Genomic DNA, 23358 nt, shown 5'->3' on the forward strand with positions numbered 1-23358 from the left:
TTTCTATAAAAATAGTCATTTGAGTAAAAAAAACTAAGCTTTTCTTTTCTTCGCTTGGATTATCGAGGCTCCACCGTACTTTCAAAAATTTCTCTAATTTTTTTTCAGTAAGTAAATAAATCTCGCAAAAATCGTTTGCTTTCAAGCATTTTTTCTATAAAATTAGTGTCATTTGTCACAATTAGTGTCAACGAAGATAAGCTTTTTTTGCTCGGATTATCGAGGTTCCACTATACTTTCGAAAATTTCTCTAATTTTTTTTTCAGTAAGTAAATAAATTTCGCAAAAATCGTTTGCTTTTAAGCATTTTTTCTATAAAAATAGTGTCAATTAAGTAAAACAAGACAAAGCTTTTCTTTTCTTAGCTTGGATTATCAAGGTTCCACTGTACTTTCGAAAATTTCTCTGTAATTTTTTTTCAGTAAGTAAATAAATCTCGCAAAAATCGTTTGCTTTCAAGCATTTTTTCTATAAAAATAGTGTCAATTAAGTAAAACAAGACAAAGCTTTTCTTTTCTTAGCTTGGATTATCAAGGTTCCACTGTACTTTCGAAAATTTCTCTGTAATTTTTTTTCAGTAAGTAAATAAATCTCGCAAAAATCGTTTGCTTTCAAGCATTTTTTCTATAAAATTAGTGTCATTTGTCACAATTAGTGTCAACGAAGATAAGCTTTTTTTGCTCGGATTATCGAGGTTCCACTATACTTTCGAAAATTTCTCGGTAATTTTTTTCAGTAAGTGAGTAAGTCTCACAAAAATCATTTGTTTTCAAGCATTTTTTATTTAAAAATAGTGTCATTTGAATAAAACAAATTTCATTTCATATCATGATTTATTCAGTGCGTTTTCTGGTAACTACCACTTTGACAAATACAAATAAAACATTTTCCTCGTCACAGTGCCTAGTTTTAGTGGTTACTTGACCTTGTGCAAGATCTTCCATTTTTGGATGGGAATATTTATTACCACAATGTAAATTCATAATTTTTTTACTTAATAAAAAACCAAGCTATGGATAAACAACTTCATATCCCCTATTGTTATCCCGCCTTCGGTGCGTCCCGCGTTTCCACCAAATTTCCTGCGGTGGAATGGTCGGCCTAAGAATATATTTGTATGTAATGGACGGAGCAATCTCATAGCTTAAATCTACAAAGATAAGACAATAATTTTCGTGATTAGAACACATTTTTCCCGTACCTTTTGTACAATTTATTCCACAGAAAAGCCACAAGATAGCTAAAATGACTACAGTGTTCGTCATTGCACTTGATACGAAAGTCTAGACACAACTAAATCTACAATTACGTTAAGCGATTAAAAAATTACTCTTGACTGGAATCCTTGTCACGAATTGTTACAAGTTTGAGTATTTATTCAAATTCACAAACCTCGAAAAAGTAACCGCAAGGCACAAAAAATTAAATGCCTATGACCTCACTCCACAATACCTACAATAATCCGCGCAATTCTCATTTCGCACTATCACAAATTTTATTACCGATTTGTTCCGCAAAATAAAATCGCAATTTGGCTCAAGCCCACAAGGCAATCAACCTGATCACAGAATTACAATAAATACCAACACTGGACACAAGCAAGGTCTTAATTTTTCCCCCGATTTTCCGAAACTTTTTGTAAAAGCTGAAACGCCCAACATTAAGAGATTCGGTTGAAAATGAAGCCAAATCAATGTATTTTAAATTTTGGGTATTATTTTTCAAATCATATTATGGTAGTAGAAAGCAGTATTATTTTCAATTTTTTTCTAAGAAAAATGATCACAAAAATTCCAATCATTGCAAGTTAACATTATTTAATTAAGGTTATTATTTAAGGTAAAATTATTTAACATTACTTAAAATTGTCGCGATAGAAAACGCTAGACGTGGAATCTGAAATAAAGTTAAACTGTTATTTGATCATTTTCCAAGCGAAATATGGACCTGTATCAGCACATTTCGGTTCACTTGAAACAATCCAGCCCCTGTCATATGAATCGATTTTTGGGCCTTCATCAACCAAAAAATTATAAATTTTCGAATATTTAAGTCTTTGGTGTTTTGCCATTCAATATCATAGATTCTATTTTCAAACTTTTCGGCCTAAAACCAACGATAATTTGCGTAATAATTACGAGAATTCGCCTCCACCTCTTCCTCGATAGCACTTGAGGGAAGAAAAATAAGAGCCCCTAAAAGACTTGCAATCAAAATATAAACGACACTCCTCAAAATCTGCGTAAGATTTGAAGACCTGAAATTATGAATTAGAAAAAAATGGGGTTAATTTCCCTAAACTTCACTCGTTACTTATGATGAAAAATTGTATGCAAACACCCCCAACATTGATGAGATATTGGCAGACGAAATACTCCGAGAAAAAACGGTTCAATTTCGCGTGAACCCTATAATAAAATTATAATCACAGTGGGACAAAAAACCAATTACTTGAGAATGAAACAGTGGTGCCTTGAACACTTCTTGAGCGTTTTAAGCCACATTTCGTCCGTTGTTTCTGGGTTAGTTTGAAGTTTGTCAAGAGTTCGGTTCAACAAATTGAACTGTATCTTCAACTCCGTACACATGCACAGGAAAAAGGCGTCAAAGGACCCCAGCAGGAAAATCACCTCGATGTAGAACACCATCTCCAAAGCGTAGAGAAAAATCACCAAACATTTACTGTCCACTGGGATCCAACAGGCGTCGGGTAAAACAGCATTTGTGACAAAAAACGGGGTGCAAAAGTGGAAAACTAGAGACCATACACTGGCATACCACATTTTTTTAATCAAAGAAACGGAAAATTGCATTTCTTGCCGGTACTTGTCCCCGATTTTTCCCCCGAAAGAGTCGTAACTCCAGAAATGTGAGCGGTCTTGGATGATTTCTTCGAAGAGGGAACGGTGGAGGAGCAGGAGCGATTTTCGGGCCACTAGCTGCAAAATTTTGAGGTTTTTTGGGTCGTTGAAAGGGGGTTGTACTTGTCCGAATGTTGAGACGGCTTCGAAAACTTCGGCGATTTCGAAAATGTTGGCGTTTTTGTAACGGATGTTGATAATTATCATTGAGTAGAGGATGAAAAGGAGGGGTAAAAGGAGGTAAATTGATACCAATTTTCGGAGGTTAGGGGAGGTTTTACGGAGGCCACTTTTGTTGTAACAGTCAATGACGAAGTAAAAGGCGTCTTTTTGGGCTTGAGGCATTTTGGGAAAGCGGTGGATTTGTACTGGAATTTATTGTTCAGATTTACCTACTTATTATCACGACTAATCAAAAATGCATCAGTGTTTCTGTAAAACTTCAACACACCAATTAAGAGGAACAAAGTTTCAGATTAAATATTCAGAGAGGAAAAATCTATACTAAATAAGACACAAATAATAAAAAACCCTTAAAATAGAAATGTTCCACAGCCATAGTTAGTTAGGTCCTGCTTAATTTTTGGGAAATTTTTCTACAAATCTTAGTTACAAAAAATTTCATTGAATATGCTCTTAACGTTTGTGAAAAGACAATTCAGAAAAAAATGTTACCACCAATAACTGCTTCTTAATAAGAACTGTTTGTAAGTGTTTTAATTTTATCTGAATCTTAAAATTTCATCGCTTGTGAAAGGAATTATTCGATTTTTTCAAATAATCCACAGTATTAAAAAAAACAATCGTATTATTAAGTGAATAAAAAACTTTTTTTGTTGATTTTTTCCAACCATTATTCCCTTTCTTTTCTCGTTTTTTTAAATTAAATTTTTTGTTTGTATTGGTATTTATAAAATATGATTTTATTATAATTTCTCATTTTTTTCATTAGTTTTCTTTTATCTATACCTAAATATACCTTTTTGTATGTTTTTTTCTTATATTAATAACAATTATTATTAACACAGCAAAATAAACTCTTTATCAAATAAAACAGAATATCTAACAACTCTAATGCATTGATACGAATTTTTTTTAAGTGAACGTAAAATTAATAGTGTTATGTGATTTTCATTGTCATAAAATTATCACTTTTTCCCTAAAAATAATATTTTTTACAAAAAGTTTCATTGGATATTTTCTTCTGAAAAAACAAATACGACGTTTGTACCAGTTCTTGAAAAAAATGTTCCAAATTTCAATCCACTGTTCGTGATTTTATTTATTCTAAATCTTAAAATTTTACCGCTTGTGAAAAAAATTATTCACTTTTTCAAATAATCCACAGGATTAAAAAAAAAACAATTTAAAAAACGGGTTTTTATGAAGACCTAACATTATTGATTTTTTCCAACCACTTCCCTTTCTTTTTTCTTAATAATTTTTTTTGTTTATATTATCTATAAAAGATGATTTATTTTGATTTCTGATTTTTGTTTTTTTTATGAAATTTATTAATGTAAATACCAGCGTAAGAGCTTCACAGCCATAATTTTTTATTTCCCGTTCATCGAAAATATGTTCAAGAACAACCCTGTTATTTCAACAGAAAGCAATGTCTTTTATTGTATCATTAGCCTTCTTCTAACTATACCTAAATATGTCTATTTTCGAGACATTTGTTTCGTATTTTTTTTCTTATTTTTATTATTATTATTATTATTATTAACACAGCGAAATAAACTCTTTACCAAATAATACAGAAGATCTAACAACAACTTTAGTAATGAATTGAACAAAGGATTAATAGTTTTATGTGATTTTCACTGAAATTAAATCCTCACTGTATATTATAATTGATTATTACTTTTTTCTACAAATCTTATTTACAAAAAGTTTCACTGGATATTTTCTTACCGTTTCTGAAAAAACTGAGAGGTTTGTACCATTTCTTAAAAAAATATTACCACAAATAACTACTCCTTAATATGGAAGTTTCGAACTGTGTTTTTATTTTTTCAAAATCTTAAAATTCAATTGTAAAAGAATTCTTCGTGAATTTAAAAAACTCGCTTTTATGAAGACTTAACATTATTGATTTTTCCAAACCACTTCCCTTTCCTTTTTCGTTTTTTTTAATAATTAAATTTTTATTATCTATAAAAGATTTTATTTTAACTTATTATTTGTGTTTTTTTTAACAATTTATTAATAGAAATACAAGCGTACAAGCTCCACATCCATAAATTTTTAAGTCCTGTTCATAGAAATTATTTCCAAAAGCAATATTGTTTATGTAATTATTGATTTTTAATGTTGCCGCATACTTAAGGAAGAGGCTTTCCATGTTTGACATAAAAAATTATTGAACTATTAGCCACCTTGTAAATTTATGACACATGGTCAAATTTCAATTTTTAAATTTAATTTTTTTAAAATTTCCTAGCAAAGGGTCCGATTATAGTATATGTAGATTTTCGCATCCTCCGGCCCCAACCATCAAAAAACCAAAAAACACCGCCTTCTTCATCGAATTTCAATGTTACGACAAAATAATTTACAACAAAAGTAAAATTCCCTTCTCACTAACACAAAATTATTCCTTTTATGCATTTGTTGTAATGGCTTGTAAAAGATAATCAGCGTGAAATAAACGATGTATTAAACAAAGGAGGGAGTACCACGTAAATAACTATTAAAATAATAGTGCAAACGTCGCGCAAATTTTTGTAGTGTTAGAAATGCTGATCACGAAATTAATTCTTCCAACTCACATTTTATTTTAAAAAATGTTTGTGACACATATCCTATTCATTTTCTGTGCCATTTCACGTGTCACAAGTGAGATAAAAATATCAGGTAGTTACCGAAATTCTGGTCCATTTGGACCTGCATCAGTTTTTTCCAGATGAAGATTATAAGTTACTGCCGCCAATATTTCACATCGATCCTTACGACAAATGTCTACAGGAAAATAAAACTTTTTGCAGGATAAGTATCAAATTATCACCAAGCAAAAACAAGACAAAAATCTGGAATCTAATTGAGGTAAACTACAAATTTTGGGCCAATTTCCAAATTTTGCTCATTGCAGGAGACGAAAATCTCGAAGCGTTTCTACAACCATGACGAACTTTATTACGCAATTTGCGTCGAAAATGGCCAAAAGAACGAAACTTTATCGGAACTTTACACCAACAAGTTCAAAAATGCCAGTTTACGAGCAACAGTTGTGGAAATAAACTGCCAAGAGCACAAATACGAAATAAAAACGTTCGATATTCTAGTTTTGTAAGCACCTTGTTGTCACTTTACTTATCTAATTTTTTTTTTCAGAACTTGTATTATTCTGTACTTATTATTGATACTTGTGGCGACATTGTATCACTTGAAAACACCCAATGGGCACAAATTCCTGATTTTGTTTTCCCCGTGGCACAATTTCCAAAACTTGAAACGCAATTTTAAGCAAAGAAATTGCGAAAAATTGAAATGTATCCAAGGAATTCGCTTCTATACCACCGTTCTTATTATTTTCTGCCACACGTTTTGCAGTTACTCTGGTGGTTACATCGCCAATACCAAATATCTGGAAGACGTAAAAATGCCAAAAAATGTTATTTTTTAAAAAACACCAATTTCAGTTTCCGCAAAATTTCATCAGACATGGTTTGAGAAACTTGTTTGTTTTTTTGGTACAAACCTTCTTTCTGGTCTCAGGTTGGCTCTTATCGTACAACACGTTCAAAATTTTCGATAAAACAAAACGGGGCGATTTTTTCAAGTATTGGTGTCTCACGTTTTTGAACCGATATTTGAGGTAAGTGACTTTTTTTACTAAAAAAAATAATGGGAGTTCCAGGTTGATACCGCCAGTTTTATTGATGGTATCGCTGGGCACAAGTGTCTGGATCTATGGGTCTTTCCATGGGCCCATTAAGTACGTTTACTCCGATCGGGAGTATGAACGTTGTCAGAGAAGCTGGTGGGTGATTTTTTTATTTCTGAGCAATCATTACCAACAACATGACATGGTAAAACCCCACCGTTTAATTATTTGCAATTAAATGGTAACATGTTACAGTGTTACTTCACCAATTGGTACCTGTCTGCCGATACACAACTTTACGCAATCTCGTTAGTTCTCCTAATAATTATTTTAAAATTCGAACGTTTGAGGGTTCGAATAATGACAATTTTTCTACTCATTGGCATTTTTATTCCATCACTGGTCGCATTTTTCTACGAACTTGACATTATTTACAGAATTACGCCCGAGTAAGTTATCAGTTGTAAAAAAATTAAGTGTAATTTCCAGTTTTAGGAATTCAAAAAACAATCTCTTCCAATCATTCGAATTCAGCGCCACTTACACGTCCACTTACTCAAACATGGCCACCTACATTTTAGGATTAATACTCGGTTATGTCTATTTTCGGCTTGAAAATAGGCCAGTTTTTGGCAAAAAAGTAACAAAACGAGCACGAAATAATTTTTCACTGTTTAATATTTTTAGCATTTTGTCCTCTTGTGGTACATTTTAGTCATAGGTCTCCCGTTATCGGTAATAATAATTTCCTCGTTTGAATTTAATCGAGTCGCCTCGGCACTTTTGGCGGGGATTTTGAAACCACTGTATGCCTTAGGGATTGGGATCGGGATTTTTGGCATGTCGCAACAAATTGGGGGTAAAATAACTAACTTTACGATGACAGTTAGGATTCACAAGTTTTTAGGTTTTTTGAAATCGTTGTGCGAATGGAAGCCAGCTTTATTTTTGGGGAACGTCACTTACAGCACCTATGTTGTGCATTTTGGGATTGTTTTTAGCAGGACAGCGTTGGCCACGAAACCACTGCCAGTTTCTGACTACGTTTTGGTAATTTTTAAAAAAAATTTTTTCCTATTTTTGTTTGTAGTTTGTTTCGTTTGTTGAGGACACGGTCTGGTCGTTTCTTTGCGGGTTTTTGATGCATCTGCTGGTGGAAATGCCAGCGTCTCAGCTTCAGAAAATGTTAGTTCCTAAATTTAGCCACGGATCTGAGAAGAAAATTAAGAAGTGACTTTTGAAGAATTGTTTCTATAATAGTTACTAATAAAAGAATTGGCTAAATATTTTTTTTTATTTTAAACCCCATTAATTTTTCACACAGAGAGACTGAAAAAAATGGTTAATTTTCTACGCAACTAAGGTAATTAAAAACGAACTTTGATAAAAAGTTGGAAACACGATAATTACTATAAATAAGCACTTAAAGTACTTGTCCACTTTATTATTTGGTGTTCAAATGGTAAATATTTAATGTGATCGATAAACATTTATTTCCCCAAAACCAATCAGGATTTAATATTATCATTTAATTTGTTTGAAACTTTTTTACAAATCTTATTTAATAACGGTTATGACGAAACAGCTGGAAATAACTACGTTCTTAGTTGAAAAAAAACAATAATTATTTGATTTCCGACAAAATTTAGTCATTTTTCACTGCGTTTTTATTACAAAAATGAAACATGCTCCAATTTTAAACAAATCTGGTAATTTTCTGGATTATTTTTGACGAAATTTTGATAAAAATAGCACAAAATATAATTTTTCACACAATTTAATCACTTTTTGTGTCGGTTTTTAGCTTAAAAATATGCTATAAGTTCACTGTCCGTCTTTTTATGTTTTTTAATCTGAAAATTGTATGGTTTGTGAAAAAAATTATTCAATTTTTCCAAATAGTCCACACTAGATCGTTAGGTGAAATAAAACTAATTAAAACATATTTTTATGATGACTATTTTTTTTTATTTTAGAACCATATTTCTTTTGTTTGAAGATTTGCTTGTACTTTGATTTGTCATTTCTGCTTCTTTCTGAGACACTGGAATACCAGTTTAAGAGCTTCACAAGTTTAGTAGTGAATCTCTACAATAAAAATAAAAAATTACTTTAATAGCCGGTATGTAAAAATTATTGGATGAGAGGTTAAAAAAAGACACAAATTTTGAAAAACAATTTTAATGAACGAATTAATTACAATTTTTTGATCTTCAACCACATGTCTTCCCTCGACTTGATTTCAAACAAGTTTTCGTCGAACGTAATACATTTGGGTGATTTTTTTCCTAATGCAAATTCGTACTTTGAAAGGAGTTCTATCAGAATCATTTTCATAATTAACTTGGCATAAAGAGAATCTGAAAAAAACAATTTAATTAATAACTGTTAAGTTTCCACGAAAGCTGTAATTTATTGTATTATAAAAAATACTTACCAAAATCATTTTTTATTTGGTGTCCAAATGGTAAATATTTAATCGGATCGATAAACATTTCATTCTCTTCGGAAAACCGATCAGGATCGAACAATTCGGGATTAATGTAATTGTCAACATCGTGATGAATCCCAAAAATTGATAAAAATACTGTCTGATTTGTATCGAATTTAATACCATTTTGTTCGAAAGTTTTTTGACAAACTTTGTGTACAAACGGTTTCATTGGATATTTTCTTAAAGTTTCTAAAAAAAAACAACAAAAATGGGACGTTTGCACCACTTTTAACTTACCACAAATGACTGTTTCTAAATAAGTCAGTTGTTCCAATTCAGTGTACGTAAAAGTGTCCTTATTTCTTCGAAACCTTAGAATTTCTCCCCTCAAATCGTCCTGAATCTCCCTGTTCAGACTTAACTCATACAGCGTGAAAAGTATCAAATTGCTCGACTTTCCCAAATAATCCACAAGTTCTGCGATAAAATCGACCCTGTCCTTGGCTGAAAACCCATTTTTTTGAAGCACTTGCAGGACTCCATTTTTCGCCGCTTTTTCGAAGTTTTTCCCACGAAATCTGTGATTTTCATTTTTGCAAAACTGCGGGTAACTCAGAGAAACACATTTCCGGAAAAGTGGAAAAACACGTGAGCCTTCCACTTCACACAACTTCGCATCATTCGAATCAAAAAATTCCCGTGCGCACAATCCGACCAATTCCTGGCCCAAAATTTGGGTAAAATTGGCCTCATTTTCGGCAAATGGCCCCAATTTCGGCCAAACTTTTTCCACACTTTTCACAACACTGGCTAGCACTTGTCCACAAAAATTCGCGTCCAAATCATCACGTTCGTCCTTTGCGAAAACATCGGTGAAAAACAACTGGACTAGTGTCGTGTCCACTAGCACAATCGCTGGTTTTAGAAACAAGTAAAAGCCACCCAACTTGCACTTCTTCCTCTTGAACCGATTGTAGAACTTCCACAGTTGCATAAAAATCGGCACTTTTTCGAAAAAAACATCGTACAGGTTCCCGAACGGAAAAGTGGGATGGCCTGCCCTTGGAATGCGCTTTCTTTCGAAAAACGTGTACACGTGACGGATGTAGCAGAAAGTGAAAATCACCGCAAAGGTGAAAAGGGTGACGGAATAGAAGAACCAGTCTTGTTCCATTGTTGGGTTTTGGATAATTGGCACAAACGCGGGTCACATGTTAACACTGGGTTAATGTTTACTGATCTTTATCACTGAATGTGGTGATAACGGCAGCATTTCACACTGACTGGCTTATTGGCAAGGATTCACCAATAAAGACAAAAATAAGGATTGGCCAATTGCGTGCATTGGTTCTGCTTTGTTATTGGTTTGTTTATTTCAGTTACGTAATGTTGTTTTCGTCATAAAAACGCATTAATAAGCAATTACTTGCTTCGAGTTACACTGGTGGAATGGGACAGTGAGAGACAAGGATATGGGCTTGTCTCCGTTTGTGATGTAACAGGTGGACACCACAGGTGGGGGCATGCCTCACGTGCCACCTGGTGAATACAAATTATCAGCTGTTTTCTGATAAAAGACTTTTATTTTGTGTTTTTCTAAGCTCTTCCCAAAACCAACAAATTAAAAAATACACGAGTTCAAATGAGAATATCCCATTTTTTTATATAAAAACCATTGTAGTTTCAAGTCCTACGACGTTCTACAATATTAGTTTTCATTATTTACAAGTTGAATTAAGTTATTATTAAAATTGCAGTGAAAATAGTCATATCGAAATGATATAGACAGTTTACAAGTGTTTTACAAGAATCTCAAGGACTTTATAGAATAATCTAAAGAAGAGTCCAGTTTTCAGACCAAGAAACGGCTTAATAAAGAATCAGGGAAGAATTATAAGAAAAAAAGTAGAGCACATCAGAAAAAATCCTAAAAAATAATCTGGAAAAATTTTAAACGAAACCTGTCGAAGAATTTTGCAAAGACCTAGAGTGGAATCTAAAAAAAAAGTCAGAGTAGGTTTGATTGTTCAATTTGCCAAAACGTGCATATTTTCAGAACGTGAATATTTAATCTGATCGATAAAAATTTCATTTCTTCACTGAATACTTCAGGATTAATGTGATGAATATCAAAAAGTGATAAAAAATTGTGTTCGATTAATTATAATATTAATAATAATATAATAATATTAAATGTTTGAAACTTTTTTTACAAATCTTATTTAAACGGTTTCAAAAGGTGCTCGAAAGGGGCGCTGGTTATTTTTGACGAAACTGCTCGAAATAATTGCTTGTTAGCTGAAAAACATAACAAACCGCTTGAATAAGACAAAAATGATCTGATTTTCGATTCAATTTTTCATTGAAGTTTTTGTTTTATTTTTTTATTTCAAAGGTGTCCTGAGATATCTCAAAATTATTAACTGTAGACATTAAATGCTGCAGATGAGAAATAAAATCAGTCTCAAAATGCTGAGGCAATCTTCCATAAAAAATCACATTTGATTAGTTGAACTATATTTTCAGTACTGTAGTTTTTACAGAGTCTTATTGTATTGTGAAAAAAGGCCAGGTTTTGACATTTGTTTAAGTGACTCCTCGCAAAAATCTGCAGACGCCCAATGTAATACTTAAACAGTTGAAACATTTATTTATTTAAAAATTCTGAAAAACGAAAAAAAAACTTTGTAGGCATTAATAAGTATCTATTGTTTTTTTTTTAATTTTGTACTCTCATTATCAGTATTTTTTACAAGTGATTGTAATTCATTAGTTTAATAATTTTAATTACCGTTTATTACTACCTCGTTTTCTACTTTTTTACTCATGGTAATCTTCTGCTTTGGTTTTGGGGCTCTTAGGCCTTTTTGAAGGAACAACCCATGAACAACTCACTCAATTAGGTTAAAAAAAATCGTAAAAACTGGCGATTGTTTAGCTGCCAAAAATTCCATCAAAGTGAGATTATCCCCCGTACTTACAGCAATAATAAATTAATATTTTTTCCACAACTCCAAATATTCACTTAAAGATTGAGGTTATGAAAAACTTGTATTTAACTCGAGTTTAGTAATGTATGCAATCAGATTATGCGCTATCACCGTAAAACGCATAAATAACTTATCTCGCTACTTATCCACAGCCCCCAGAACAATGTTACAAAACGGTTTCCGCGCAGCCCTAGTCCAGTGTTTAGTGGGAAAAGACCGGTTAAAGAATCTCGAAAATGCATCAAACCTAATCCACAAAGCAAAATCAAACGGGGCCCAACTAGTCGCCCTACCTGAGTGCTTCAATTCCCCCTATGGAACAAAATTTTTCGACGAATATGCCGAAAGCATCCCTGATGGGCCCACGAGCAAAATGCTCTCAGAGGCGGCGAAAAAACACTCAATTTATATCATAGGTCGATTATTTCTTTTAAGGCTAAATAACCAATTAATTATTTTAGGGGGGACTTTCCCCGAAAGGGACGATAACAAACTGTACAACACTTGCACAGTGTGGAACCCCAACGGTGATTTGATCGCCAAGTTCCGGAAAATGCACCTGTTCGACATCGATATCCCCGGGGGGATTACGTTTAAGGAATCTGATATTTTGTGCAGTGGCCGGGATTTGGTCACTTTTGAAATGTTCGGGGTTACTGTAGGTTTGGGGATTTGTTACGACTTGAGATTCGAAGAGCTTGCGAAACTTTACCGCATTAAAGGTTTTGTTCATGAATAATTAAACAAACTGGGTAAATAATGCTTCACAGGTTGTAAATTGCTAGTGTATCCGGGGGCCTTTAACATGACCACGGGCCCCCTTCATTGGGAGTTACTCCAAAGGTCAAGGGCCCTAGATAACCAACTCTATGTCTTTGCGATAAGCCCCGCAAGGGGCGAGCACGGCTACATCGCATGGGGGCACTCGCAAGTGACAGACCCGTGGGGCAAAGTGGTCGCACAGGCCAAACACGGGGAGGAAATCATCTACAGTGACCTTGATTTCACCGAATGTGATAAAGTTAGGGCCCAAATACCGATTTTCGATCAACGGCGTACAGATATTTACGATACTGTTTGTAAAATTTAAAAATAAATAAATGTTAACCTAACCTCAAAGTGCGAGCAAAGGTCAAATGTCATGCATATCTAACCTCAAAGCTGTGATAATTTTTTCGAGATTAATTAATATTTTAGTTTTTACCCCACAATGCCGCTTTCGCAACGTGATATTATTAGAGTTTGTGAAATTTTGGCCGAGCAGGAGCAACTGGAGTGCACTGTGAGGCATTCACTCGTGGGGGCTTGCTACGCATTTGGAGGGGCCCTCCTGGGTGGGATTTTAGGGGGCCCTGTGGGACTAGGAGTTGGTATGTTTTGTTATTTCAAAAAACTGAACCCTTGTGTAATCACTGATCCAAAACTTATCTCAATTGTAATAAAAAATTTCCTGATAAGATTTTCACGTTTTATTTTAGGTAGTGCCGCAGGAGGGGCCCTAGCAGCTTACAAGAGCCAAGGAAAATTCAAATCAGCTGCATATGTAATAATGTTCGAAATGACTGAACGAGACAGACAAAGACTGGCCGATGCCGTGGGCGAAGTAATTAGAAGTATTGATGCCTCGGATGTTATTACCGTGGTCACATTGCTCAACACTAACGCACTTCTTAGAAATAGCGCCCTTGAGGTCCTGAAACGGTTTCTAACTAATGATGTAGGAGTCAAGTTTGTACAATAAACCATGTATTATCGTGTGTAAACTATTTGCAATTTTAAATATATTTTTTACCAATTTTGAGTTGTTTTATTCCAACGCTCTGCCTGGGAAGTACCAGACCTCGTTTTTCAAATTACGCGCCAATTCGTAGGATTGGTCCCGATAAGATAGGGTTAGAAACGATGAAACCAATCAATTAAACTAATTAGAAGCCCCAATATAACACTTTTAAGGCCCGTGATATAACACTGATAACAATGAAATGGTTATTTTGCCAAAAATTCATCAGGGAAAATTTTTAATTCCAAACGCGCATGCGCATTCGCGCCAATTCAATTTAATGAAATTCTCAATCCTAGCCGCTGTTAATGTGAAATAAACACAACAAACAGTAATTTGCGCGATAAAATATGGTACAAAAGTGAACTTACCATTTTTCCATGATTAACTCGGCGTTATTATCCAAATTTTGTCTTTTCGGAACTGCACCACCAACACTTCCCGCTGCGCATGCGCAACATATGAGCGGCAAAGTGAGGTTAAATTTATCTGGGGTTATATCAACGGTCGTTGAAAAAAAAAGTGCGTTTTTTAAATTATTTCAAGCGAAATGGAGATTTCCGACGAGAATCTTCGAATTCTGAGCCAATATTTGCAACAGACTTTGAGCCCCGACCCGAACACTCGGCGCCCCGGTAGAAAACACTTTGACTTCCACCAACCAAAAATTATAACAAGTTATTTTAGCCGAAAAGTTCCTCGAAGGGGTCGAAGTGAACCAGAATTACCCCTTGTTGCTGCTTAATTTAGTGCACAAACCCGAGGTGGATGTGACAATACGGATTGCAGGCGCAATTGCCTTCAAAAATTACATCAAACGGAACTGGAGTATTGTAAGTTCGTGGGGAGTTTTGGGTGTTTTATCAAGTGTGGGGTTTAGGAGGAGGACCAGAATGATCGGATCCACGAAAGCGATAGGTTGGCTATTAAGAATCTCATTGTTTCTCTAATGTTGAGTTCGCCTGAAGCAATACAAAAACAGTTGAGTGATGCTATTAGCATTATCGGAAAGACAGATTTTCCGTTGAAATGGCCCGAGTTGATCACTGAAATGGTGGACAAATTTGCCACAGGTAAAGTAAATAATTTGTGAAAATTTCACGAAAAAAATTATTACACAAGACGTACGTTTATGAAATTGTCAGACCCCTCTTGACTTGTTTTTTTATTTTATTTAATTATACGATATTTAGGCGATTTCCACGTCATTAATGGGGTTCTGCAAACGGCGCATTCTCTCTTTAAAAAATATCGTTACGAATTCAAGTCCAACGAACTCTGGATGGAAATTAAATACGTACTGGACAAGTTAGCCAAGCCTTTAACTGATCTCCTTATGGTAATTACTTCAGTTTGGTAGTTTCAGTTCCATTTTTTGAATTTTTAGGCCACTATGGGGCTAACACAAGCACACCAAAACGATGTCAGTGCTTTGAAAATTATATACCATTCACTTGTCTTAATTTGTAAAGTTTTCTACTCTTTAAATTACCAAGATCTCCCCGAATTTTTTGAAGACAACATGGCCACTTGGATGTCGAATTTCCACACGCTGCTAACAGTTGAAGTTAAAGTACTGCAAAATTCGGTAAGGATAGGAAATCAATTTTTGTGTCTGGTCTCTGGTTTTTGGATCTGATTTTTTTTGCACAGCTCTCTTGACCAGTCAAGCTGTATATTTTCTTATCATTTCATCACTTTTAGAGTCAGGACGAGGCTGGCGTAATAGAACAGTTGAAGTCACAAGCCTGTGATAACATTGCTTTGTATGCTCAGAAATATGATGAGGAATTTCAACCGTATTTACCACAATTTGTCACAGCTGTTTGGAATTTGTTGGTTGTTACAGGCCTGGAGCCGAAATATGATTTGGTAAAGAAAAAAATTCATCTTGTTTCCCATTCATAATTGTAAATTTTTAGTTGGTTTCCAACGCTCTCCAATTTTTGTCGTCAGTTGCTGAACGTTCTCATTACAGGAATTTATTTGAGGATAATGCGGTTTTGAGCAGCATTTGTGAACAAGTTATCATTCCAAATATGGAATTTAGAGGTTTGCAAAACTTTGCTTTTATAAATTAGTTTAAAAAAAAATTGCAGCCTCGGATGGAGAGTTATTTGAAGACAATCCAGAGGAATACATTAGGAGAGACATTGAAGGATCTGATGTGGACACAAGACGGCGAGCCGCTTGTGATCTAGTCAACACTTTGAGCCAGAATTTCGAAAAACGCATCATCGAAATATTCGGACAATATTTACAGGTCTTTATCACTTTAAATTGTTTGTGGTGGGTACTGATGATTATTTCAGGTAATGCTATCAAAATACAACGAAAACCCCAAAGACAACTGGCGCAGCAAAGACGCCGCCCTTTACTTGGTAACATCTCTGGTAAGTAGGGGGGCCACACAAAAACACGGTGTGACTCAAACGAGCCAACTTGTCTCAATACCACAATTCTGTCAAGACCAAATCCTCCCTGAGCTTAAAAGAACCGACGGTAACAAGTGAATTTTTTTGTGTTGTTATTTTATTTTTCATTTTTTAGTCGACGAATTACCGGTCCTTAAGGCCGATGCAATCAAATATTTGCTAACTTTTCGCTCTGTCTTACCCAGTGAAATGGTCGTTGCAACCATTCCTTTGCTAATTCAACACTTGACGAGCGAAAGTGCAGTCATTCACACTTATGCTGCTTGTACTATTGAAAAAATCCTAATCATGAAAGACGGCAACAATCAGAATATTTTAAACGGGGCCTCTTTGGAGCCCTTAGCCAGTCAGCTGCTGGTTAATCTTTTCGCGATTTTGGACAAACCGGTGTCGGAGGAGAACGAATACGTTATGAAAAGTAAAGTGGTGGCAATAATTGTGTTTTTAAAATTAATTTTTGGTGGTTTTAGCCGTAATGAGGACTTTTTCCACGTTGCAAGACCGAGTCATTCCGTATTTGCAATCAGCTTTGCCCAAACTCACCGAGAAGCTGCAAATGGTTGCGAAAAATCCATCCAAGCCTCATTTTAATCATTATTTATTTGAAACCATTTCCCTGGCGATTAAGTAAGTTTGGTGATAGTTGGGAGTTTTTCTGATGTGTTTTTAGGATTGTGTGTAAAACGAACGCGTCAGCGGTTACGTCGTTTGAGGATATTTTGTTTCCGATTTTTCAAGGCATATTGCAGCAGGATATTCAAGGTGACAATCTCAACACTGATTATTGCATTATCTAACTGTGGTACTTTTTGAAATTTTGACACGGTTTTTTCTTGAAAAAAAAATCCATATTTAAACTTGGTTTGCTTCTCTCGGTCTTATTTTTTCGTATAATTAAGATATTAATAAGACTTTGTCAAAATATTTCTAAAAATCACAAATGTTACGTTGTTTGTTTCACTTGGCTTGACTCATATTGGACAAAATTTCGTCAAAAATAATCAGATCAACGGCAAAAAATTGATCGAAAGCAGTTTTCTCAGCCAATAATAGAAATTAAAGCGATTTTTTAAGTTTTTTATTTTTATTTGCCTGCCTTGTTTTAGAGTTCATTCCGTACGTGTTTCAAATTTTGTCCCTTTTGATGGAATTCACCCCAATTGGGAGCATATCCGACGCCTACATCCAGCTTTTGCCGTGTCTTTTGGCCCCCGTTTTGTGGGAGCGCCCGGCCAACATCAGCCCCCTTGTTCGCCTCCTAAGCGCCTTTACGGTGCATGCGGGCCACCAAATCGTGGCACAAGATAAAGTGGTTGGTTTTTAACCCAAAAATGTATACTTTTTTCTAATTTTGTATTTTAGGGCGGTTTTTTGGGTGTTTTCCAAAAACTGATCGCCTCGAAATCAAACGATCACGAAGGCTTCCACTTGATGCAAAACATGATCCAGCATTTTCCAATAGAGGCGCTCGCTCCGTACCACAAGCAAATTTTCTTCCTGCTTTTCCAGAGACTGTCGTCGAGCAAAACCACCAAATATGTTATAAATATAATTGTTTTTTTCTGTATGTATGCCGTTAAGTATTCGCCGGTTGAGCTGGTGTCTGTTATCGATGGAATCCAAGCCCAGTAATTAATTTAATTCGCAATTTCCCGATGTAAAATTATTATTGTAGGATGTTTGGTATGGTTCTAGAGAAGCTACTAATCTCCGAATTGCAAAAAGTCTCAGGCAACGTTGAGAGGAAAATTGTCGCATGTGGCATCACTAAATTGTTATGTGAATGCCCCGAAATGCTCACTGGGACGTATCAGAAGTTCTGGCCGCAACTTTTACAAGTAATTCGTATGTAACTTCAAAAATGGCCTATTTAATATTATATTTTTCCAGGCTTTAATCATGTTTTTTGAAATGCCGCTAGACGAAAGTTCTTTACCAGACGACCACTTTATCGAGATTGACGACACCCCCACGTTTCAGACCACTAGTGCCAAGTTGAATTTTGCAAATATTGCCAAACCGGACCCGTTACAAAGTCGGTGTTTAGAAAAATTCGGGACAAAAAACCATAAATTTGTTTTAGGTTTCGGGGAACCGAGGCAGTTTTTGTCGCAAAATTTGGCAACTCTTGGTCGTGCACAGCCTGGAAAATTGCCAGTTTTGGTGGGGAATATGAACCAGCAAGCCCAGACCATCCTTAACCAGTATCTGGCGAAATTTGGAGTCCAGCTCATGTAATTTGTTTTGTTGTGTTAACTGAATGCTTTCGAATAAAACGATATTTTTAAAAAGTTTGTTTTATTAAGTAGAAAATTAATAAATAAAAATGTACATAAAATTAGGCCTCAGACTCTTAGTTATTTGCAAATAAATTCTGGTTCACCATTCTGAAAAAAAAACACGTTACGAAACGTAATTAAAAATAATGGTGATAATCACCTTCTTTTCTTTTCGTCTAATGATCCCGTAGTTTCAGCAATCTGAAAAAAAAATTTTCTTCACACTATTATGAACAAGAATAAGCCAAAAACTACGTTACAATGAAAGATAACTTTATTCCCGAGCATAAATTAATTTAAACAGTTTAAAAAACCAACACACCAAACGTTTATTTAAAAAACAACGCGTTTCTACCGCAAAATGGTCATCCTCAGGTGAGAATATAAATACAGGTACCGCAGAATCTCTCAAACTGAATTAAAAGTTCCTATAACAAAAAAATGTTTGAGCCTTTTTTCAAGAGATATAGCTCTTCAAAGTTAATTTTTTAAGTTAAATTAAGCATTATTTTTGAACTTTTTAGAGGTTTCAGTGCATTTCTCATTCAGAAACTTATTTAATTCGCGGAATTTTCGACGAACATCCGTAAACATTATTTTACCTTATCTCTATTTGTACAATTCGTGCTGGAGCACCTGCACCCCACTGTACAACTTCGATTCAGTTTCTTGCACCCACATCTTTTCGAACAGTTACTTTTAACACACATACAACCACCATCTGATGTCCTTTTCAATGCCATATTTTCCACACCTAAAAAAATAATTTAAAAAAAAAAACAACAAACAATTCCCGGCACTAACCCGCATTCGTCCTCCTTTTATTTTCAAGCACCCACTTGCCAATCGGCGTCCTCTTCCAATCTGGATCATTTGCAATATCGTCCAGTTCTTCCATACTAACATCGAAATTCTCCTAAAACCACAAATTTCATTAAAAAAAATTAAAAAAAATCACAAAACCTGATTTTCCATAGTGAACGTCGAATCAAACTCTCGCTTAATCTTAATTTTTTTCCGCCTCATGTTCTCGACTGGCGTGTTAAGTTCGGCAACTGCTTCCCTAATTTGCGATTCTTTAGCCAACTGCTAAAACAACCTTTATATAAAACAAAAAACCATGTAAATCATACCGAAATAGTGTCGATTTTTTCCTTCAATTCTTCGGCTTGTTGCTGCGTCTCGTGCAACTTTTCCATCAACTCTTGGTTTTTCCGCTCCAAATTCTCAATCTGTTCGCTTTGAATCGCACACCTCTGTTTCAACTCCTCGCTCCCGTCCTGCACCTCAACACCGCGCAGTTGCCGCAACAACACAGCAATTTTCTCCTCGTAGTCTTTTTGCAACTGTGCCAAATCTTGGTTGTTCTTCAACTCGAAAATCTTCACAACCTTCTCCAAATTCTCACACTTGTGCTTAAAATCGCCCAGAGCCGCTTGCGTCTCGATCATTTTGTTCTTGGCACTCACTTCGCTCGCCTTGATGTCGGCCGCTTGCTCCAGGAGGATTTTAATGGCAAATTTCGCCTCGCCCATCGTTTGGATATTATCGAACTTTGATTTTTTATTCTCTTCTTCCGAGTCTAGCAACTTCTGTTGCAAGTCCTGGATTTGCACCGAACGCATTTCGATGTCACTCTCGATTTCTTGCACTTGTGACTCGTCCAGATTTTCGGGATCGTCCCTCAGTTTGTCCAACTGTTGCTGCAACGTTGCCCGATCGTCCAAAAGTCCCTTCAAAGTGGCTTCGGCCTCAATTAGATGCATGTGGACGTCGAACTCTTGCCTCATCCAACAGCCGATTTTTTCGTTCTTTCCTGAATTTTTCGCGTCTTGGGTGGCTTTGCGCAAGGCCAGGGCGTCCTTAAGGCGCTTGTTCAACGCCACAGCCTCCTCGACTTTCCGTCTGAGGACGTTCTGTTGCTTGTTGTGCATTGCTTCCATTCGCACGATTTTGGTCTGTTTTTTGCGGTCTTCCTGCTTAAGTTTGGCGATGTCGCGCTCTCGCTTGATTTTCCACGTGCGGAAACGCTCCGATTCTTCGCGCATTTTGCGAATCAACTTGACGCGAGTTTGTTTCATTTGCTGGATTTCGTTGTTCAGTTGGTTGATTTTTGTCACGTCCTTCTCCTTCAGTTTGATCAAACGCGCCTGTTCTTGGACTTTCCGGTTTAGTTCTTGCAACTGATTCTCCAGTTCTTGGACGCGTTTCCGCCGCTGTTCGGCGATTTTCGACGACGGCCCGTTCGAGTGTGCGTTCTTTAATTGTTGCAACAATTCGTCCTTTTCCTTCTGCAGTTGGAGGATTTTATTTTCGTTTTCTTTCAAGCCCTCGTAATCGACCAGATACTGCGTGTTTGTGGTTATTTGTCGCGCCAAATGTTCCTTCATGGCTAACTGTTTCGTCAACTCTTGCAGTTCGGTGTTAAGTGCCATTTGTTGCTTGGTATAATTTTCCTGGTCTTTACTCATTTCGTCCACATTTTGGTATTTACCTTCCTGACTTCGCCGAATATTATCAATGTTTGTCTCATGGTGGAATATCTCGTCTTCAGTCTTCTTCTGTTCGTAGTCAAGCACAGTGAACTGTTCTTGGATTTGTTGCAACTTTGCCAAATTCTTCTTAAACCCGTCCGAATCATTTTGCGTGAAAGTCAAGTTGATGTTGTCGAGCGTGAGATCGTACTCCTGTTTCAGTTCTTGAATTTTTTTATGGAGATTTTCGTTGGCATTTTGCAAAATCATTAATTTTTCCAAAAGGCCGGTATTGTCGTGCAAAGTGGACGATAACTGTACGGTAAGGTCACGAATTCTCGTGTGCAACTGGACGTTTTCCTCCCTCAAACTTGTAAGTTCATTGGACGAAACGGCAGGTCCACCCTGACCCACAATTTGCAGTTTCAAGTCCTGAATTGTTTTCTTTAACAAATTGATTTCGGCTGCTTTCGGGTCCTGATTTACGATTGGTTTATTTTGGATTCTTCGAGCCCGATCGGCGTAACGTAACGTCGAAATTGATTCGTCTATGTTGTAATCAGCGGGGCTAACACAGGCAATCATCAAAGTTATGCTGTTTCCGCCTAAAGAGTCTTTCAGGAGGCGAGTTAAGTTGCTGTCTCGATAAGAGATATAACCGTGTTGTTGTTTTTCATCAGCTAAGGCCGAAATCACGTTCCCTAGTACTAGAAGTCCTTTGTTTATGTTAACGCCCTCTTTAAATGTTGTGCCAACAGCCCCCGTCTTTTTGGGTCGTTCTGAACCGGCCAAATCGACCAAATGGAACTTTGCAGTCTTTTCATTTCTATAAACAAAAATTATCTATTGAAAAATGCAAAAAAACGACAAGTTTTCATTTACATTTTCGCTCAAAGATGCCTGAATTCATTTGGCGACTACGAAAAATTCACCATGATTTTTATTTTTTATTTAGTCACTTTCATAATCGAATTAATTGCGTTTGTAAGTAAAAAAATACAGTAAAACACTCTTGAAAGACCAGTTAACTTATTAATTTTTTGTCCCTGTTTAAGAATGAAAAACTCATAAATAAAAAGAGTGTCATTAACAGCCAGTTTTTAGCATTCCCAAAAATATGTAATTATTTCAATTATGAATAAACAGAAATTCCGAAAAAAGTTTAACAAAGAAAATCCCTCACCCGTCCTTTTTGTTGATCATGGTCATATTCACTGAAAAAATCGCATGACTCCTCGAACTCTGCGCATTCATATTGGTGGCCCCCGTGGCGCGACTGCTCGACCCCCTGATCAAAGCTTGAAAAACGCTTTGAGTTGAGTCCACTTGCACTTGCGTCAAGCCAGGTATTACCACACCCTTACTTGGGTCCTCTCTAATGTCCAGTATGCACTGATCTCGACTTTTCTCGGCCAATAAGTCGTAAAGCGTCTCCTGATAGAGTTCGACGAACGACACGGTCACACTTACATCATACACGAAATTCTCCCTCACTGTATTAAAAATTTCCGTAATTGCCCTGGGGATAACCCCCATTTCGCCCTCCCCGTTGTACGTGGTCCCCATGGTGTGTGTTTTGCCAGAGCCGGTTTGTCCGTATGCCAGGACCGTGACGTTATAGCCATTGAAAAGATTTTCGATCATGCCTTTAACACAGGTCTCGTAAACGTAGTCTTGTGTTGTGCTTGGTTCAAAAACATAATTGTATGTGAAAGCTTTGTCGGTGTTTTTAATTTTGACTTGATTGAGGCTGGGGTACACCTCAAACACGTTTTTGCAACCTTTGGAGATCTCGGATGGGACAAGGGGCCTTATTCTGAGGGCTACTTGTACAGATTTGTCGGACATCTTCTGTTAAATGGAGAAAACTGAACACGGGAACGCTAAATGGTTGTAAACTTACGTCTTAATATAAGAAACAAATATATACACTTATAAATACTACTATCACAAAGTTAAAACCAAAAAACGCCACGATTGTCAGTCAACTTTTAAAACTATTAAGACACCTGAAAACCGTTGGGAAGGTGAAAATTGAATTGACCAATCGGGTGAGGGGAGGTGACGCGGCAAAATCTGAGTATTTGAAATGAAATAATCAGGGTCTATTTATTTAATACTAAAACAGGTACTAAAATTCCTGAAACCGTTAAGAAGAAAACTTGTCAGATATTTAACATTTTTTCGTAAACATTTATTAATTTGCTTTGTAAAACATGAATTTGGCATAAAAACTATTTTCCATACTTCTTCAGTCCATAAAATTACGAATTATG

At 35.7% G+C, this 23358-nt stretch overlaps 7 protein-coding genes across 10 annotated transcripts; 4 read left to right on the forward strand and 3 right to left on the reverse strand.

Moving 5' to 3' along the window:
• Nucleotides 1-46: 46 nt before the first annotated feature.
• LOC103314856 (uncharacterized) lies at nt 47-3772 on the reverse strand. The gene is made up of 2 exons (XM_064355777.1): nt 1202-3772; nt 47-1150 (listed from the first exon to the last, which is right to left on the reverse strand). Exon 1 carries the CDS (start codon nt 3204-3206, stop codon nt 2448-2450), a length of 759 nt encoding a protein of 252 aa, XP_064211847.1. The 5' UTR covers nt 3207-3772; the 3' UTR covers nt 47-1150; nt 1202-2447.
• A 1801-nt stretch (nt 3773-5573) lies between these two features.
• LOC100142193 (O-acyltransferase like protein) lies at nt 5574-7974 on the forward strand. Its single transcript, XM_008201963.3, has 11 exons — nt 5574-5720; nt 5770-5909; nt 5956-6152; nt 6198-6459; nt 6506-6681; nt 6724-6895; nt 6946-7139; nt 7186-7330; nt 7378-7549; nt 7598-7740; nt 7781-7974. Exons 1-11 carry the CDS (start codon nt 5651-5653, stop codon nt 7922-7924), a joined length of 1815 nt encoding a protein of 604 aa, XP_008200185.3. The 5' UTR covers nt 5574-5650; the 3' UTR covers nt 7925-7974.
• Nucleotides 7975-8855: 881 nt separating this feature from the next.
• Nucleotides 8856-12224, reverse strand: LOC656142 (cytochrome P450-like protein). 2 transcript variants are annotated; one of them, XM_064355282.1, is made up of 4 exons: nt 12106-12224; nt 9422-10663; nt 9128-9373; nt 8856-9050 (listed from the first exon to the last, which is right to left on the reverse strand). In XM_064355282.1, exons 2-4 carry the CDS (start codon nt 10296-10298, stop codon nt 8887-8889), a joined length of 1287 nt encoding a protein of 428 aa, XP_064211352.1. In that variant the 5' UTR covers nt 10299-10663; nt 12106-12224; the 3' UTR covers nt 8856-8886. The 2 variants fall into 2 exon arrangements, with proteins under 2 accessions (XP_064211352.1, NP_001164359.1); NM_001170888.1 differs by lacking the exon at nt 12106-12224 and having other exon boundaries at nt 8862-9050; nt 9422-10347.
• A 53-nt stretch (nt 12225-12277) lies between these two features.
• On the forward strand, nt 12278-13233 carry LOC656225 (uncharacterized protein). The gene is made up of 3 exons (XM_962768.4): nt 12278-12530; nt 12576-12836; nt 12885-13233. Exons 1-3 carry the CDS (start codon nt 12278-12280, stop codon nt 13202-13204), a joined length of 834 nt encoding a protein of 277 aa, XP_967861.3. The 3' UTR covers nt 13205-13233.
• A 76-nt stretch (nt 13234-13309) lies between these two features.
• Nucleotides 13310-13910, forward strand: LOC656312 (protein C19orf12 homolog). Its single transcript, XM_971088.5, has 2 exons — nt 13310-13484; nt 13593-13910. The coding sequence occupies exons 1-2, from the start codon at nt 13325-13327 to the stop codon at nt 13853-13855; spliced, it is 423 nt and encodes a 140-aa protein (XP_976181.1). The 5' UTR covers nt 13310-13324; the 3' UTR covers nt 13856-13910.
• Nucleotides 13911-14340: 430 nt separating this feature from the next.
• On the forward strand, nt 14341-18620 carry Cse1 (Chromosome segregation 1). The gene is made up of 17 exons (XM_962930.4): nt 14341-14529; nt 14582-14727; nt 14775-14967; nt 15088-15233; nt 15282-15482; nt 15599-15766; nt 15817-15946; nt 15994-16157; nt 16207-16396; nt 16445-16747; nt 16800-16956; nt 17000-17091; nt 17436-17641; nt 17692-17957; nt 18005-18167; nt 18220-18364; nt 18413-18620. The coding sequence occupies exons 1-17, from the start codon at nt 14445-14447 to the stop codon at nt 18565-18567; spliced, it is 2910 nt and encodes a 969-aa protein (XP_968023.1). The 5' UTR covers nt 14341-14444; the 3' UTR covers nt 18568-18620.
• On the reverse strand, nt 18611-23298 carry Klp3A (Kinesin-like protein at 3A). 3 transcript variants are annotated; one of them, XM_015981382.2, is made up of 8 exons: nt 22986-23298; nt 22266-22933; nt 19742-21908; nt 19572-19694; nt 19413-19524; nt 19211-19362; nt 18769-18809; nt 18611-18716 (listed from the first exon to the last, which is right to left on the reverse strand). In XM_015981382.2, exons 2-8 carry the CDS (start codon nt 22928-22930, stop codon nt 18683-18685), a joined length of 3294 nt encoding a protein of 1097 aa, XP_015836868.1. In that variant the 5' UTR covers nt 22931-22933; nt 22986-23298; the 3' UTR covers nt 18611-18682. The 3 variants fall into 3 exon arrangements, with proteins under 3 accessions (XP_015836868.1, XP_008200131.2, XP_064211792.1); XM_008201909.3 differs by having other exon boundaries at nt 19572-19697; XM_064355722.1 differs by having other exon boundaries at nt 18769-18825; nt 19572-19697.
• Between the last annotated feature and the right edge of the window lie 60 nt (nt 23299-23358).

Source organism: Tribolium castaneum, chromosome 3 (genome assembly GCF_031307605.1).
Source record: "Tribolium castaneum strain GA2 chromosome 3, icTriCast1.1, whole genome shotgun sequence".
NCBI lineage: Eukaryota > Metazoa > Arthropoda > Insecta > Coleoptera > Tenebrionidae > Tribolium > Tribolium castaneum.